Genomic DNA, 17420 nt, shown 5'->3' with positions numbered 1-17420 from the left:
TAGGGGGTGCAGTTCGGGCAATGCAGTCATGTCCAGACCGTTGGGGGGCGGGGGGCTGCGGTGGCTGCATGGCATAACACGCAGCCGCTACAACCCGAGCAGCAACGAATAACTCCCTGCCAGCGCACAGGAGCTGCGCCAGCTGGGAGCTACTCTTCCAGTACAAAATAATCGCTGCTGTGTGATGCTTTAGTACTTGTGAGGGGGGTTGGGGGGGTGGGCCTGACATGTGGGGCGGACTAGTCCTGTGCTGGGCGTCCCCCCGCATGTCAGGGAAGCTGATTGTAGATGTGCTAAATTTAACACATCTACGATCCGGTCTGAATGAGGGCCTATGCCAAGTGTTCCCAACCTGTCTTGAATTACGCCCAAATATCAGTATCAGCAGTTTTTTCACGGCACCCCTGAGCCAAAAGTTTATTTTTGAGAGATTCTGAATTTTTTTTTTTTTAATTAAATAAATTGTGCTTACCGGTCGTCCTTATTGTAGGTTGTTATGTGGGGGGTCGCACTTCTGTTTGCCCACATATTATATGTTCGGCAGCCATCGGCTCTGGTTTTGCCTATCACATTGACCATAATTATTATTATTGGGTCGTGGACCACCAACCCAGGGCACCACTGCCGCCAGTTTGTGAAGCACTGCTCTATACAATTGTTGGGACTATTTGCCAATAATTGGGTGATCAGCCTGTTTTATTGTGTGGCGTGTAGGCAAGATATCTGCCGAAAGGTGTGTGCATTCTCCATAATCTGCCCATATTACATATGATTTATCCTAATTACCTCATCCTCCTCGTGGGTGAACATATGCACATTCAGTGTGGTGTGGCAGAATACAGAGGAGTCTCTGATTGCAGTAGCACCTGGTGCGGCACATTAAGTGTGCAGCAAAGCAGTGTGCCAGCAAAAAGGGGCGTGGCCCCACTGGAAAGGGATGTAGACTCATGGGAAGGGGGCATGGCCTCACATCTGGACCCCCATTTCATCACTCCGGGTGTGCCGGAGATGCGGACTGCCCCCGGGGACCAGTGCAAGTGCAATGCCGACTCTTGCACAGTGACAGGAGCAGGGTGCAGCAGATAATGTCACCGTGCAGCAATCAGCTCCTGTCACTGAAGAGAAGTCAGCACTTTGGTGTCGCCCCTCGGCGGGTAAATCCTGGGTGCGGGCCGCAGCCCCGTTGTGATGCCACTAGCAGAATATCGGTTACTGCGTGCTGCTGATATCGAACCTTCCCAATGGCAGAAATATCGAGCTGATTGCCAACTTGACCAGAAGTGTATACCTACTGTAGCTTTATATACAGATGGGGAAATTATACACAGACGGCGCTGGGAAAGGCTAATCAATCACAGTACAGGAGATAGACTTTTTACAGTGTCTATATTTGAGGATAACTGCGCAGAAACCCCTCAGATGCAGCATGAACTGTGGAATCAATGGTTTTTCCTGTGTGTAACCATACTTGCCTACCTGACCCTCTCCATGAGGGAGAAAATACTCTGTTCCTGGACTTTCCTGGTAATGTATGATTGCCATCACCTGTGGTGAAACACCTTTCTTATCAATTAACTAGCTCACCACAGGTGATGGCAATTATACATTACCAGGAAAGTCCAGGAACAGAGCATTTTCTCCCTCATGGAGAGGGTCAGGTAGGCAAGTATGGTGTAAACCCCCAATTTTGCAATTTTTGGTGGACTTTTCCTTGCAGCTTTTGAAGCTTCAAAGTTCAGTCCAACAGCATGGATTCACATGTGGTGTAATGTCTCTTATGGAGGAAACCAGACACTGGTGCTAACAAAAGGAAAGTAAAGGAACTGTATCAGCAAAACAATGAGCATAGTAGCATGCCCTGATATGCTGGGTAAAGCAGGTAAGGACAACCACTTACCCTAAGAGGAATTTTATGACACGAGAGCAGGGAGATCAGATCTACTGTGGGTGCTCTGCAGCTGCTTGCCTGGGGAGCCATCCAGTAACTCTGATGTACTGCACATTACAAATTCAGCTTGAGCACAGCACTGCCTCTGATCAAGCTGAATGTGAAACGTACGTCGGAGACACTTTGTGGTGTACCCTTTTTTCTTTCTGTTTGCACCCCAGGTATTCCAGTAATGTATTGCATTCATTTTTAATTCATGGAACTAAATGAAATGTCAGTTTTCAGTGGAGTTTCATTTTAAATAAGAATTTACTTACCGATAATTCTATTTCTCGTAGTCCGTAGTGGATGCTGGGGACTCCGTAAGGACCATGGGGAATAGCGGCTCCGCAGGAGACTGGGCACAAAAGTAAAGCTTTAGAACTACCTGGTGTGCTCTGGCTCCTCCCCCTATGACCCTCCTCCAAGCCTCAGTTAGGATACTGTGCCCGGACGAGCGTACACAATAAGGAAGGATTTTGAATCCCGGGTAAGACTCATACCAGCCACACCAATCACACCATATAACTTGTGATCTAAACCCAGTTAACAGCATGATAACAGAGGAGCCTCTAGAAAAGATGGCTCACTACAGCAATAACCCGATTTTTTGGTAACAATAACTATGTACCAGTATTGCAGACAATCCGCACTTGGGATGGGCGCCCAGCATCCACTACGGACTACGAGAAATAGAATAATCGGTAAGTAAATTCTTATTTTCTCTGACGTCCTAGTGGATGCTGGGGACTTCGTAAGGACCATGGGGATTATACCAAAGCTCCCAAACGGGCGGGAGAGTGCGGATGACTCTGCAGCACCAATGAGATAACTCCAGGTCCTCCTCAGCCAGGGTATCAAATTTGTAGAATTTTACAAACGTATTTGCTCCTGACCAAGTAGCTGCTCGGCAAAGTTGTAAAGCCGAGACCCCTCGGGCAGCCGCCCAAGATGAGCCCACCTTCCTTGTGGAATGGGCTTTTACAGATTTTGGCTGTAGCAGGCCTGCCACAGAATGTGCAAGCTGAATTGTACTACAAATCCAACGAGCAATAGTCTGCTTAGAAGCAGGAGCACCCAGTTTGTTGGGTGCATACAGAATAAACAACGAGTCAGATTTTCTGACTCCAGCCGTCCTGGAAACCTATATTTCCAGGGCACTGACAACGTCTAGCAACTTGGAGTCCTCCAAGTCCCTAGTAGCCGCAGGCACCACAATAGGTTGACTCAGGTGAAACGCTGAAAACCACCTTAGGGAGAAACTGAGGACAAGTCCTCAATTCCGCCCTGTCCGAATGGAAAATCAGATGAGGGCTTTTACAGGATAAAGCCGCCAATTCTGACACGCACCTGGCCCAGGCCAGGGCCAACAGCATGACCACTTTCCATGTGAGATATTTTAACTCCACATATTTAAGTGGTTCAAACCAATGTGACTTCTGGAACCCCAAAATTACATTGAGATCCCAAGGTGCCACTGGAGGCACAAAAGGAGGCTGTATATACAGTACCCCTTTCACAAACGTCTGAACTTCAGGGACTGAAGCTAGTTCTTTTTGGAAGAAAATTGACAGGGCCGAAATTTGAACCTTAATGGACCCCAATTTCAGGCCCATAGACACTCCTGTTTGCAGGAAATGTAGGAATCGACCTAGTTGAAAATTCCTCCGTCGGGGCCTTACTCGCCTCGCACCACGCAACATATTTTCGCCAAATGCGGTGATAATGTTTTTGCGGTTATATCTTTCCTGGCTTTGATCAGGAAAGGAATGACTTCATCCGGAATGCCTTTCTCCTTCAGGATCCGGCGTTCAACCGCCATGCCGTCAAACGCAGCCGCGGTAAGTCTTGGAACAGACAGGGTCCTTGCTGGAGCAGGTCCCTTCTTAGAGGTAGAGGCCACGGATCCTCCGTGAGCATCTCTTGAAGTTCCGGTTACCAAGTCCTTCTTGGCCAATCCGGAGCCACGAATATAGTGCTTACTCCTCTCCATCTTATAATTCTCAGTACCTTGGGTATGAGAGGCAGAGGAGGGAACACATACACTGACTGGTACACCCACTGTGTTACCAGAGCGTCTACAGCTATTGCCTGAGGGTCCCTTGACCTGGCGCAATACTTGTCGAGTTTTATAAACATGTGGAAGACTTCTGGGTGAAGTCCCCACTCTCCCGGGTGGGGGTCGTGTCTGCTGAGGAAGTCTGCTTCCCAGTTGTCCACTCCCGGAATGAATACTGCTGACAGTGCTATCACATGATTTTCCGCCCAGCGAAGAATCCTTGCAGCTTCTGCCTTGCCCTCCTGCTTCTTGTCTCACCCTGTCTGTTTACGTGGGTGACTGCCGTGATGTTGTCCGAATGGATCAACTCCGGGTGACCTTGAAGCTGTTAGGCGCCGGGGTCCGCTCGTCGGTGCGGCCCGGCGCCTAGCAACCAGGGACGCCGTGCGCGTACAGCCGCCGGCTCCCTGGCAACGTTAGACGCCGGGCGCACGGAGCCGCTCAGACCCTAGCAACGGGGACGCCACGTTCGGGCCGCGTTCCCCGTTGCTGGGTCTTTTCTAATTGTATAATGGTGTGCTGGCCGTGCAGCATGCAAGCTGCACGGCATTACTTGTGATTACCCAGTCTGGCTCCTGATTGGGGAGCTCACAGTTATAAGCACCCTTTGGACTTCTCACAGACGCCGGTGATAGCTTCCTGTTTGCCTGTGTTGGTTACAGAGAGTTTCCAGTCCTGCTCAATCCGGTTGTTCCTGTCCTCAGTGATCCTGTACTCGGAAATTGTCATCTGTTCCTGGAGTCTGACCGAGCACCTTTAACATCCTGTGGTGTTCGTGAGTCGCGGCGTAGCCGTGTGTTGCGGCTTGACCGCTTACTGTTTATTATTTTGTATCTTTGTGTTCTGGAGCTTTTGCGGAGGATTCCGCTCCCCCTGATCCACTCTGGTATCCAGCGGTGCTGGATAGGAGTTACGGATCAGTGGATCTTTGGTTGTCCTTTTCCCTGGCGGCTAGTCCGCACATACTTTTTGGTTTAGTTAGTTAGCTTGTAACCCCTGGCCTGGTTGCTTAGTCAGAGGGCCCCTTGTTATCACCCTGTCTCGGATTTCACTTTGTCTCCCATTAAGACCTGAGGGGGCATCGGGGTTGGGCAGACATAATCCGCCCTTCGAACGCGGCTGCCATGGGCTCAAGCAACCATAGTCTCGCAGGGGATTTCTGATAACACGGGCGAGACAACGGAGTTAGGGCGCCAGGGGTTACTAGGCTCTCCTGCTCCCACATCCAGTATATCTTTCCAGTACTCAGACCTCTGCCATAAGATCTCCTCTGGTCTGGAGTATGGGAATCATAACATTATCACCGGCCAGACTAAATTTAAAATTAAACAGGAGTTAATTTTTTCCCTTGTTCAGTTGGGAGATTTGTCGGCCTCATGAATCCCACCGGTGTCGGGCCAAATCCTGGCCAGCTTCTAGTTAGCCAGATTCAAGACCTTACTCAGATGGTTCAGGATCTGTCTCTTCGGGTGAGGTCACAGGAAGATCTGTTACGGACTTCCCCGAGGGTCATTCCTGAACCAAAAATGCATCTGCCTGACCGTTTTTCTGGGGATAGAAAACAGTTTTTTAATTTTAAAGAGTCTTGTAAACTTTATTTTCGTTTGAGACCAGTCTCCTCAGGTACGGAGGCTCAGCGGGTTGGAATTATTATTTCTCTGCTTCAGGGGGATCCTCAGACCTGGGCTTTTGGTTTAAAGACAGACGATCCGGCTTTATTTTCTGTAGACGCCTTTCTAAAGTCTTTAGGGCTATTGTATGACGACCCTGATAGAGAGGCATCCGCCGAGAGTCAGTTGCGTGCTCTCAGACAGGGTAGGAATCCCGCAGAGATTTATTGTACGGAGTTTCGCCGTTGGTCGAACGACTGTGGATGGAATGACCCAGCCCTGCGCAGTCAGTTTCGCCTCGGCTTATCTGAGTCTATAAAAGACAGTCTCCTTCAGTATCCCGCTCCTGAGACTCTCGATAAACTCATGGAGCTCTCTATTAAGATTGATCGTCGGCTCAGAGAGCGGAGGGCTGAAAAAGGAGCATCTGTCGGGTCAACTCCTTGTGTTTTTTCCATCCCTGTGGACATAGAGGAGCCTATGCAGATAGGTCTCTCCAAACTGTCTTCTGAAGAAAGAACCAGAAGGCAAAATTCTGGTCTTTGTTTATACTGTGGAGGTAAGGGACATTTTGCCCGTAGTTGTCCGAACAAGTCGGGAAACGTCTCGACCAAGTGAATTGTGAGGGGGTTCACTTTGGTCTGCAGCTTATCTCCTCAAATAATTCACTGTTAGTCCCAGCTAAAGTTTCCTTTGGCAGCCTCTGTTCCTCGGTCTCTGTTTTTGTGGACAGTGGAGCTGCAGGGAACTTTATGGATTTGACATGGGCCAAGACCTTAGGTATTCCTCAGTTAGCCTTGGGTAGGTGTATCACCATGCATGGTTTAGATGGGAGTCCCTTGTCCAATGGGGTTATTTCTCTCTGTACACCTCCTGTTCTACTCTCGGTAGGAGCTCTGCATTCTGAAAAAATTGAGTTTTTCCTCACCCATTGCCCAGCAGTTCCAGTGGTTCTGGGTCACCCTTGGCTGGCCTTTCATAATCCCATCATTGATTGGCAGTCGGGGGAGATCTCACAATGGGGTACCATAATAAGGAATGTATTACGCTTCCCATCAGAATAGCTGCTGCCATTCCCGCACCCATTCCTGTGGAATACCAGGATTTTGTTGATGTTTTTTCCAAGGGCAATGCGGATATTCTGCCTCCCCATAGGCCTTATGATTGTGCTATTGAGCTAATTCCTGGTGCCACTTTGCCTAAGGGAAGGTTATATGCATTGTCCGGACCTGAAACTGTGGCCATGAATGAGTATGTTAAAGAAAGCCTAGGGAAAGGATTTATCAGGCCATCTAAGTCCCCTTTAAGTGCAGGCTTCTTCTTCGTAGAGAAGAAGGATGGTTCACTCAGACCCTGCATTGACTTTAGAGCCTTGAATAAAATCTCAGTAAAAAATACTTACCCTCTGCCACTGATCTCTGTCCTCTTTGATCAGCTACGTTCGGCTGTGATTTTTTCTAAGATTGACCTGAGAGGAGCATATAACCTCATCAGAATCAAGTCAGGGGATGAGTGGAAAACGGCATTCAGTACTCAGTCAGGCCACTATGAGTATCTGGTTATGCCATTCGGCCTGTCTAACGCTCCGGCAGTTTTCCAGGATCTCATTAACGATGTGCTCCGTGAATTTCTTGGAAAATTCGTTGTAGTCTACTTGGACGATATTTTGATTTATTCTGACTCTGTAGAACAACATGTTACCCAGGTGCGTCAGGTTCTAAAAAAATTACGTGAAAATCACCTATATGCCAAGCTGGAGAAGTGTGAATTTCATGTCACGGAGGTATCCTTTTTAGGATACATTATTTCCCCTCGGGGATTCCGTATGGAACCAAAGAAGCTCCAAGCCATCCTTAGTTGGGCGCAACCCACCAACTTAAAAGCAATTCAGCGCTTTTTAGGGTTTGCGAACTACTATAGAAGATTTATTCACTCTTTCTCTGACCTAGTTGCTCCCATTGTGGCACTGACTAAGAAGGGAGCGGATCCTACCAATTGGTCACGTGAAGCCGAGCTATCTTTTCAGGCCTTGAAACAGGCCTTTGTCTCAGCCCCTGTCCTCAGACACCCCAACCCAGAATTGCCTTTCATTGTTGAGGTTGATGCCTCAGAGGTTGGAGTAGGGGCTATCCTATCTCAGAAGGATCCGGATTCCCTTGAATTACACCCTTGTGCCTTTATGTCCAGAAAATTCTCTTCTGCTGAGTCCAACTACGATGTTGGTAACCGGGAATTGCTGGCTATTAAATGGGCTTTCGAGGAGTGGAGGCATTGGCTTGAGGGAGCGACTCATATCATTTCAGTTTTGACTGATCACAAAAATCTTCAATACATTGAATCAGCTAAACGACTGAATGCCCGGCAGGCTCGTTGGGCTTTATTTTTTACTCGTTTCAAATTCATTATCACCTTCAGGCCAGGTTCCAAGAATACCAAGGCAGATGCCCTGTCACGCAGTTTTCTTCCAGTTCAAGACAACAGTCCTGTTACTCCCATACTTCCGTCTTCAGTCATTCGGGCAGGCCTCACACAGGATTTATTTACCCAGTTAAAGCTGCTTCAACATCAGGCTCCTGGAAATACTCCTGCTGGTCGTCTTTTTGTCCCTGAGTTTTTGAGAGCAACTGTTTTGACGGAGTTTCATGATAGCAAAGTTGCCGGGCATCCGGGAATCGCTAAGACTTTGGAATTAGTCTCCCGCTCAGTATGGTGGCCTGGTCTTTCCAAAGACATTAAGGAGTTTGTTTTTTCGTGTCAGGTCTGTGCACAGCATAAAGTTCCCCGTTCTTTGCCTATCGGTCAGCTTATGCCCTTGAATGTTCCTCTTAGGCCATGGTCTCATATCTCCATGGATTTTGTGGTGGACCTCCCTCTGTCAGCCGGATGCCGAGTCATATGGGTGGTAGTGGACCGTTTTAGTAAAATGGCCCATTTCATTGCTCTTCCCCGATTGCCATCTGCCCAGGGATTGGCAGTCTTGTACCTCCGCCATGTTTTCAGACTCCATGGGTTACCCACTGATATTGTTTCCGATCGGGGTCCACAATTCATTGCACAGTTTTGGAAATCTTTTTGTGTCTCATTGAAGATGAAATTATCTTTAACGTCAGGCTACCATCCCCAATCCAACGGGCAGATTGAGCGAGTTAATCAATCACTAAAACAATATTTGCGGTTGTACTCGGCCAAACTCCAAAATGACTGGTCTGAGTTTCTTCCATTGGCGGAGTTCGCTTACAATAATGCCTGTCATTCCTCCACCAATGTGTCTCCATTTTTTGCAGTTTTTGGTTTTCACCCCAGAGCTAATTCCTTTTTTCAACATTCCTCTGTCTCCTCACTGACCTTGACCTCTCATCTTAGGCTCATTTGGAGAAAAGTGCACCTGGCTCTCAGAAAAGCGGCATTTCAGGAAAAGAGATTTTCTGACAGGCTCCGGCGGCCGTGCACTTTTAAAGTAGGAGATAGGGTGTGGTTGTCGACTCGCAACATTAAACTTCGACAAACCTCAGCCAGATTGGGTCCTAAATTTATTGGACCATTTCACATTATCAAAAAAGTCAATCCAGTTGCCTTCCGGTTACGTTTACCAAAAACTTTACGGATCGGAAATACTTTCCATTGCTCATTGCTGAAACCATATGTTTCGTCCAGTAGATTTCCTCGTAAGATATCTCAGGGGAGATCACCAATTGTTGTACAGGGTCAGCAGGAGTTCTTGGTGGAGAAGGTTCTCGATTCCAAGTTGTCCCGGGGTCGGCTTTATTTTTTGGTGCATTGGAGAGGTTATGGTCCAGAAGAAAGGTCTTGGGTCCTGGATAAGGATCTCCATGCCCCGAGGCTCAAGAGGGCATTTTTTCGAGAATTTCCTCGGAAACCGGGCATTAGGGGTTCCTTGACCCCTCCTCAAGGGGGGGGTACTGTTAGGCGCCGGGGTCCGCTCGTCGGTGCGGCCCGGCGCCTAGCAACCAGGGACGCCGTGCGCGTACAGCCGCCGGCTCCCTGGCAACGTTAGACGCCGGGCGCACGGAGCCGCTCAGACCCTAGCAACGGGGACGCCACGTTCGGGCCGCGTTCCCCGTTGCTGGGTCTTTTCTAATTGTATAATGGTGTGCTGGCCATGCAGCATGCAAGCTGCACGGCATTACTTGTGATTACCCAGTCTGGCTCCTGATTGGGGAGCTCACAGTTATAAGCACCCTTTGGACTTCTCACAGACGCCGGTGATAGCTTCCTGTTTGCCTGTGTTGGTTACAGAGAGTTTCCAGTCCTGCTCAATCCGGTTGTTCCTGTCCTCAGTGATCCTGTACTCGGAAATTGTCATCTGTTCCTGGAGTCTGACCGAGCACCTTTAACATCCTGTGGTGTTCGTGAGTCGCGGCGTAGCCGTGTGTTGCGGCTTGACCGCTTACTGTTTATTATTTTGTATCTTTGTGTTCTGGAGCTTTTGCGGAGGATTCCGCTCCCCCTGATCCACTCTGGTATCCAGCGGTGCTGGATAGGAGTTACGGATCAGTGGATCTTTGGTTGTCCTTTTCCCTGGCGGCTAGTCCGCACATACTTTTTGGTTTAGTTAGTTAGCTTGTAACCCCTGGCCTGGTTGCTTAGTCAGAGGGCCCCTTGTTATCACCCTGTCTCGGATTTCCCTTTGTCTCCCATTAAGACCTGAGGGGGCATCGGGGTTGGGCAGACATAATCCGCCCTTCGAACGCGGCTGCCATGGGCTCAAGCAACCATAGTCTCGCAGGGGATTTCTGATAACACGGGCGAGACAACGGAGTTAGGGCGCCAGGGGTTACTAGGCTCTCCTGCTCCCACATCCAGTATATCTTTCCAGTACTCAGACCTCTGCCATAAGATCTCCTTTGGTCTGGAGTACGGGAATCATAACAGAAGCAGAGGTCTTGCTGAGCTTAGAGCATTGTAAATGGCCCTTAGCTTCAGGATATTTATGTGAAGTGATGTCTCCAGGCTTGACCATAAGCTCTGGAAATTCCTTCCCTGTGTGACTGCTCCCCAGCCTCGCTGGCTGGCATCGTGGTCACCAGGACCCAGTCCTGAATGTCGAATCTGCGGCCCTCTAGAAGATGAGCACTCTGCAACCACCACAGGAGAGACACCCTTGTGCTTGGTGACAGGGTTATCCGCTGATGCATCTGAAGATGCGACCCGGACCATTTGTCCAGCAGGTCCCACTGGAAAGTTCTTGCGTGGAATCTGCCGAATGGGATTGCTTCGTAGGAAGCCACCATTTTTCCCAGAACCCTTTCATTGATGTACTGAGACTTGGCTCGGTTATAGGAGGTTCCCGACTAGCTCGGTTAACTCCCTGACTTTCTCCTCCGGGAGAAACACCTTTTTCTGGACTGTGTCCAGGATCATCCCTAGGAACAGAAGACGAGTCGTCGGAATCAGCTGCGATTTTGGAATATTGAGAATCCAATCGTGCTGCCGCAACACTACCTGAGATAGTGCTACACCGACCTCCAACTGTTCCCTGGATCTTACCCTTATCAGGGAATCGTCCAAGTAAGGGATAACTAAAATTCCCTTCCTTCGAAAGAGTATCATCATTTCGGCCATTACCTTGGTAAAGACCCGGGGTGCGCGCTGAAATTCATTGAGACGGGCCCCCACCGTGCCTGATTCTGCTTGTAAAGCCCCAGCGTCATACTGAGGGCTTGGCAGAGGCGGGAGAGGGCTTCTGTTCCTGGGAACTGGCTGATTTCTGCAGCCTTTTTCCTCTCCCTCTGTCACGGGGCAGAAATGAGGAACCTTTTGCCCGCTTGCCCACGAAAGGACTGCGCCTGATAATACGGCGTCTTCTTATGTTGAGAGGCAACCTGGGGTACAAACGTGGATTTCCCAGCTGTTGCCGTGGCCACCAGGTCTGAAAGACCGACCCCAAATAACTCCTCCCCTTAATAAGGCAATACTTCCAAATGCCGTTTGGAATCCGCATCACCTGACCACTGTCGTGTCCATAACCCTCTACTGGCAGAAATGGACAACGCACTTAGACTTGATGCCAGTCGGCAAATATTCCGCTGTGCATCACGCATATATAGAAATGCATCTTTTAAATGCTCTATAGGCAATAATATACTGTCCCTATCTAGGGTATCAATATTTTCAGTCAGGGAATCCGACCACGCCAACCCAGCACTGCACATCCAGGCTGAGGCGATTGCTGGTCGCAGTATAACACCAGTATGTGTGTAAATACATTTTAGGATACCCTCCTGCTTTCTATCAGCAGGATCCTTAAGGGCGGCCATCTCAGGAGAGGGTAGAGCCCTTGTTCTTACAAGCGTGTGAGCGCTTTATCCACCCTAGGGGGTGTTTCCCAACGCACCCTAACCTCTGGCGGGAAAGGATATAATGCCAATAACATTTCAGAAATTATCAGTTGTTATCGGGGGAAACCCACGCATCATCACACACCTCATTTAATTTCTCAGATTCAGGAAAACTACAGGTAGTTTTTCCTCACCGAACATAATACCCCTTTTTGGTGGTACTCGTATTATCAGAAATGTGTAAAACATTTTTCATTGCCTCAATCATGTAACGTGTGGCCCTACTGGAAGTCACATTTGTCTCTTCACCGTCGACACTGGAGTCAGTATCCGTGTCGGCGTCTATATCTGCCATCTGAGGTAACGGGCGCTTTAGAGCCCCTGACGGCCTATGAGACGTCTGGACAGGCACAAGCTGAGTAGCCGGCTGTCTCATGTCAACCACTGTCTTTTATACAGAGCTGACACTGTCACGTAATTCCTTCCAACAGCTCATCCACTCAGGTGTCGACCCCCTAGGGGGTGACATCACTATTACAGGCAATCTGCTCCGTCTCCACATCATTTTTCTCCTCATACATGTCGACACAAACGTACTGACACACAGCACACACACAGGGAATGCTCTGATAGAGGACAGGACCCCACTAGCCCTTTGGGGAGACAGAGGGAGAGTTTGCCAGCACACACCAGAGCGCTATATATATACAGGGATAACCTTATATAAGTGTTTTTCCCCTTATAGCTGCTGTATTTTTAATACTGCGCGTAATTAGTGCCCCCCTCTCTTTTTTAACCCTTTCTGTAGTGTAGTGACTGCAGGGGAGAGCCAGGGAGCTTCCCTCCAACGGAGCTGTGAGGGAAAATGGCGCCAGTGTGCTGAGGAGATAGGCTCCGCCCCCTTCTCGGCGGCCTTATCTCCCGTTTTTCTGTGTATTCTGGCAGGGGTTAAATTCATCCATATAGCCCAGGAGCTATATGTGATGCATTTTTTGCCATCCAAGGTATTTTTATTGCGTCTCAGGGCGCCCCCCCCCCCCCCCCCCAGCGCCCTGCACCCTCAGTGACCGGAGTGTGAAGTGTGCTGAGAGCAATGGCGCACAGCTGCAGTGCTGTGCGCTACCTTGTTGAAGACAGGACGTCTTCTGCCGCCGATTTTCCGGACCTCTTCTGTCTTCTGGCTCTGTAAGGGGGCCGGCGGCGCGGCTCTGGGACCTATCCATGGCTGGGCCTGTGATCGGTCCCTCTGGAGCTAATGTCCAGTAGCCTAAGAAGCCCAATCCACTCTGCACGCAGGTGAGTTCGCTTCTTCTCCCCTTAGTCCCTCGATGCAGTGAGCCTGTTGCCAGCAGGTCTCACTGAACATAAAAAACCTAAAACTAAACTTTTCACTAAGCAGCTCAGGAGAGCCACCTAGTGTGCACCCTTCTCGTTCGGGCACAAAAATCTAACTGAGGCTTGGAGGAGGGTCATAGGGGGAGGAGCCAGTGCACACCAGGTAGTTCTAAAGCTTTACTTTTGTGCCCAGTCTCCTGCGGAGCCGCTATTCCCCATGGTCCTTACGGAGTCCCCAGCATCCACTAGGACGTCAGAGAAATTTTGTTAGTTAAACTGCAAGTAGTTTAATGATCTGTAATATTGAAGCATCTTACCGTCCCCATACAGGTGTCTGTTACATCTACCCAGATAGAGTCAGCTACGATTTCATGCTGATCACCAGTTTTCACGGTATAATAAGCCACAAAGCGGAATGATGGGATGTAGTCCGGTGTTATTGTCAGTAACATATTCACCACGGGCTGGCCTGGTAACCTCACCTGTCTGCCCACTTTCATTATTTTTCCTTTGTTCAGTATCTGAATTAAGAAAATAATAATCTTCAATTAAGTGCATAATGCATAACACATAATTTTATTTAAAATAAGCATAGTGTAGCAGAGTACAGCGAATGTAGCCAGAATGATGCTGAGCAGGTAAGTGGTGCTACCATATTGTGGCAGGCAGCCCAGCACAAGGGTGGTCATCTATCACCAGGAAGCAGTGTCTGTCTGTCTGATATAGGGGGTAATTCAGACCTGATCGCAGCAGCAAATTTGTTATCAGTTGGGCAAAACCATGCGCACTGCAGGGGAAACAGATATAACATTTGCAGAGAGAGTTAGATTTGGGTGGGTTATTTTGTTTCTGTGCAGGGTAATTACTGGCTGCTTTATTTTTACACTGCAATTTAGATTTGAGTTTGACCACACCACATCCAAATCTAACTCTCTCTGCACATGTTATATCTGCCCCCCCCCCCTGCATTGCACATGGTTTTGCCCAGCTGTTAACAAATTCGCTGCTGCGATCAACTCTGAATTAGGTCCATAATCTGATTCTCAGTTGGATGCTTCTGCGGCTGCTTTTCCAGATGGACACAGCAGCCTGTTTACTAATTTATGCTAATCTGTGTGTTCCCAATGTTTATGCCTAGTCACTGCCCAGAAACCTTCATTTTCTTCATTAGATTCATCTGTTTGCACTACTAAACTATGGGGGTAATTCCAAGTTGATCGCAGCAGGAAATTTTTTAGCAGTTGGGCAAAACCATGTGCACTGCAGGGGAGGCAGATATAACATGTGCAGAGAGAGATAGATTTGGGTGTGGTGAGTTCAATCTGCAATCTAAATTGCAGTGTAAACGTAAAGCAGCCAGTATTTACCCTGCACAGAAAAAAATAACCCACCCAAATCTAACTCTCTCTGCACATGTTATATCTGCATCCCCTGCAGTGCACATGGTTTTGCCCAACTGCTAAAAAATTTCCTGCTGCGATCAACTTGGAATTACCCCCTCTGTGCATAATTAAGCATGAGTTGTAGTTTTGTGAAAATGTGCAGAACTACAACTCCTTCTACTGAGCACAGGGCAAGGCCGCCCCACATGTCGGATCCTTCCCTTCACTAAAATGAGAGCATTTTTCTAGACAGCGAAGGGCTCACATCTTTAGGGTAGCCCCCTGCCTTCCCAGCCTAACTGCAAAGACAGGTGCAGGGCTGCCATGTTTTGGGTCACCGCAGCTGTGTCTGACGTCACACAGCCGCCGCGGTCCGCCCCTGCAGCTGGTCCGGACTTGCTTCCATTGTCTGGACTGTTTCCCCCCCAACACTGTGTTCATGCCCACAAAATGCCACCTCGTCACCACCCCCCCACTGGCACTTACACTGCAATCGCATGCAATCACAATTTAAGTCCATGTGCAGAAGTGTTGAAATCGACAAATAGCAATTTCCGTACTTCAGCGACTGAAGTGAAATCAGGGCCTCTGTCCGTGTGCTTAAGTCTGATTTGGTGCAAGTGCAGCACGCTGTTAAACACACTGATACATCAGGTACCACTAAAGAGTGCATATCAATAAAAGTTACGTTTTCAAATATTAACATTACACATAAATACATAATACACGAGAGTGTGCCCCAGATAGACTAATAGTCTTCTTGCTCTTGCAAAACTCTTAACATAGTTTTTCTGAACTATTACCGGGCGCACCACCAACCAAGTGAACTAAATTGTAACCAAATAGCCATATGTTGGTCTAATATATCACATTATAACAAATTGCTACATACATAGACACAATGGCAGATTATTGCAGCACAGCGATCAGGTCGCATGCAGGACGGCCGAAGGCCGTCGTTCCCTAGCAATCACCTCTCACTGATTGACAGGCAGAGGCGGTCGCTGGGCGGGAGAGGGCGTTTGGCCGCCATTTTGGGGGCGCGGTCCGGTCAACGAAGGCGTGTGACGTCACATGCAGCCGCTGCGACCAGGGGCAGCAACGATCAACTCCCGGCCAGCCGCAGGAGCTGCGCTGACCAGGAGTTAATCCACAAGTACAAAAGCATCGCCGCTGCGCAATGCTTTTGTATGGGGGGGCGGACTGACATGCGGGGCGGACTAGCCCTGTGCTGGGCGTCCCCCCCGCTTGTCAGGGTAGATGACCATAGCTGTGCTAAGTTTAGCACAGCTACGATCAACTCGGAATGACCGCCAATATTATTAATCCATTCCTGTGCAGCTTTCAAACCCAAAATAAACATATTTACACAATGGCAAGGATAGCAAACTCTCTTTGTCTATCAGGTGCCAGGAGCCATTACTAGAGGCATCTAACACTCCAAGCCACGACTAGCAGTGCCAGATTAAGGTCCACATGGGCCTGGAGCTGAAATTTATGAAAGGCCTATTGCGTGCCTTGGCAGGAGGTGTGGCAAGCACTGCGGTGGGGGTGTTCTAAATAGGGGGTGTGGCCTGTACCATTGGTGTGGCTATCTCCATGGAGTTCATAGCTAGTGCCTACCTTCAACAACTTAATAGAGGAGCAGAGCAACAGACACACACACACATACATATAGTTGGCAATTCTACGTGATGTACGGAACGGCTACACAAATACAAATGACATACTTCTCCAAGATTTTAGTCAGTCTTAAGATATAGGGTAAGGCATTGCTACTAAGCAATTAAGTTTTCATATGACAATAATTTCTTAACAGACCAGTTTAAAAGGAAAACATTTTTTAAAGCATGTGATGCAAGCGACTTTATGCTAACTTTCGGGTGGATCACCCCACTGGTTATCGAAGTGGGAATTTTGAAGTGAATGTATGTGAATAGAAATGGGAGTACTGCTGCGCGTGCCAGGGGGCATGGTCACTAAAAAGGAGTGCGTCCTTAACAGTATGTGCATCATTGTGTCCCCTCCTCTCCTAGCCTGTAGATGCATTCGTGTTGGTAGAATCTATATCCCCGTTGCCATAAGAACCCGGATGTGACATCAGGTGAGGGCGGAGGTTGTCAAATGCCGTTACAGCATTTTTATTTTTTCTCCAATCTAGGTTCTAAGTTATTTACTGTTTTTTTTGGCTCAGTTGTACCCTCACCACACTTTGGGCCTGGAGTCTTACTTTGCTTGCCACAGATTACTATTCCCAATAGATGGTGACGTTGATCCATCTATTGGGAATATATACTGTATACTGTAGGTGTATATATAGATCTATGGGGGTCATTCAGACCCGATCGCATGCTGACTTTTTTTGCAGCCGTGCAATCGGGTCTGAACGTGGGGTCTGAAATGCACAGGCGCGTCGATGGCCAGCGACGGGGGTCGCCCGCCAGCGATGATGCTAACAAAGAAAGTAATCGCATCGGTAATTGCAGGAAGATTGACAGGCAGAAGGCGTTCGTGGGCGTTTTCTGGGAGTGTCCAGGAAATCGCAGGCATGCCCGGCTGTTTCCAGGGAGGGTTCCTGACTTCATCTCATCCAGGATCTTCGCAGCTCACTGGACAGTCCATCGCACCCCTGCACAGCGATTCCCCCCTCCCCTGTAGGTGGCGATTACCTGGTTCGCAGCAGTGCAAAAAATAGCCTGCGTGTGACCAGGTCTGAATTAGGACCTCTCTCACTCACTCACTCTCTCTCTCTCTCTGTCTCTCTCTCTCTCTATATATATATATATTATATATATATATAAATCCACA

General features: G+C 48.6%; 1 protein-coding gene across 2 annotated transcripts in view; it reads right to left on the bottom strand.

The window, feature by feature from the left end:
* LOC134936125 (complement C3-like) overlaps positions 1 to 17420 on the bottom strand; it is a 674806-nt gene that overhangs the window by 341962 nt on the left and 315424 nt on the right. For both annotated transcript variants that reach the window (XM_063931038.1, XM_063931039.1), the window contains exon 13: positions 13548 to 13751. In XM_063931038.1, the coding sequence (XP_063787108.1) occupies positions 13548 to 13751 (204 nt within the window). The remainder of the gene's footprint in view (positions 1 to 13547; positions 13752 to 17420) is intronic.

This window comes from Pseudophryne corroboree, chromosome 6 (assembly GCF_028390025.1).
Source record: "Pseudophryne corroboree isolate aPseCor3 chromosome 6, aPseCor3.hap2, whole genome shotgun sequence".
In the NCBI taxonomy this organism is placed as follows: domain Eukaryota; kingdom Metazoa; phylum Chordata; class Amphibia; order Anura; family Myobatrachidae; genus Pseudophryne; species Pseudophryne corroboree.
The sequence above is the reverse complement of the archived record's forward strand: the minus strand, read 5'-3'. Positions and strand labels throughout refer to the sequence as shown.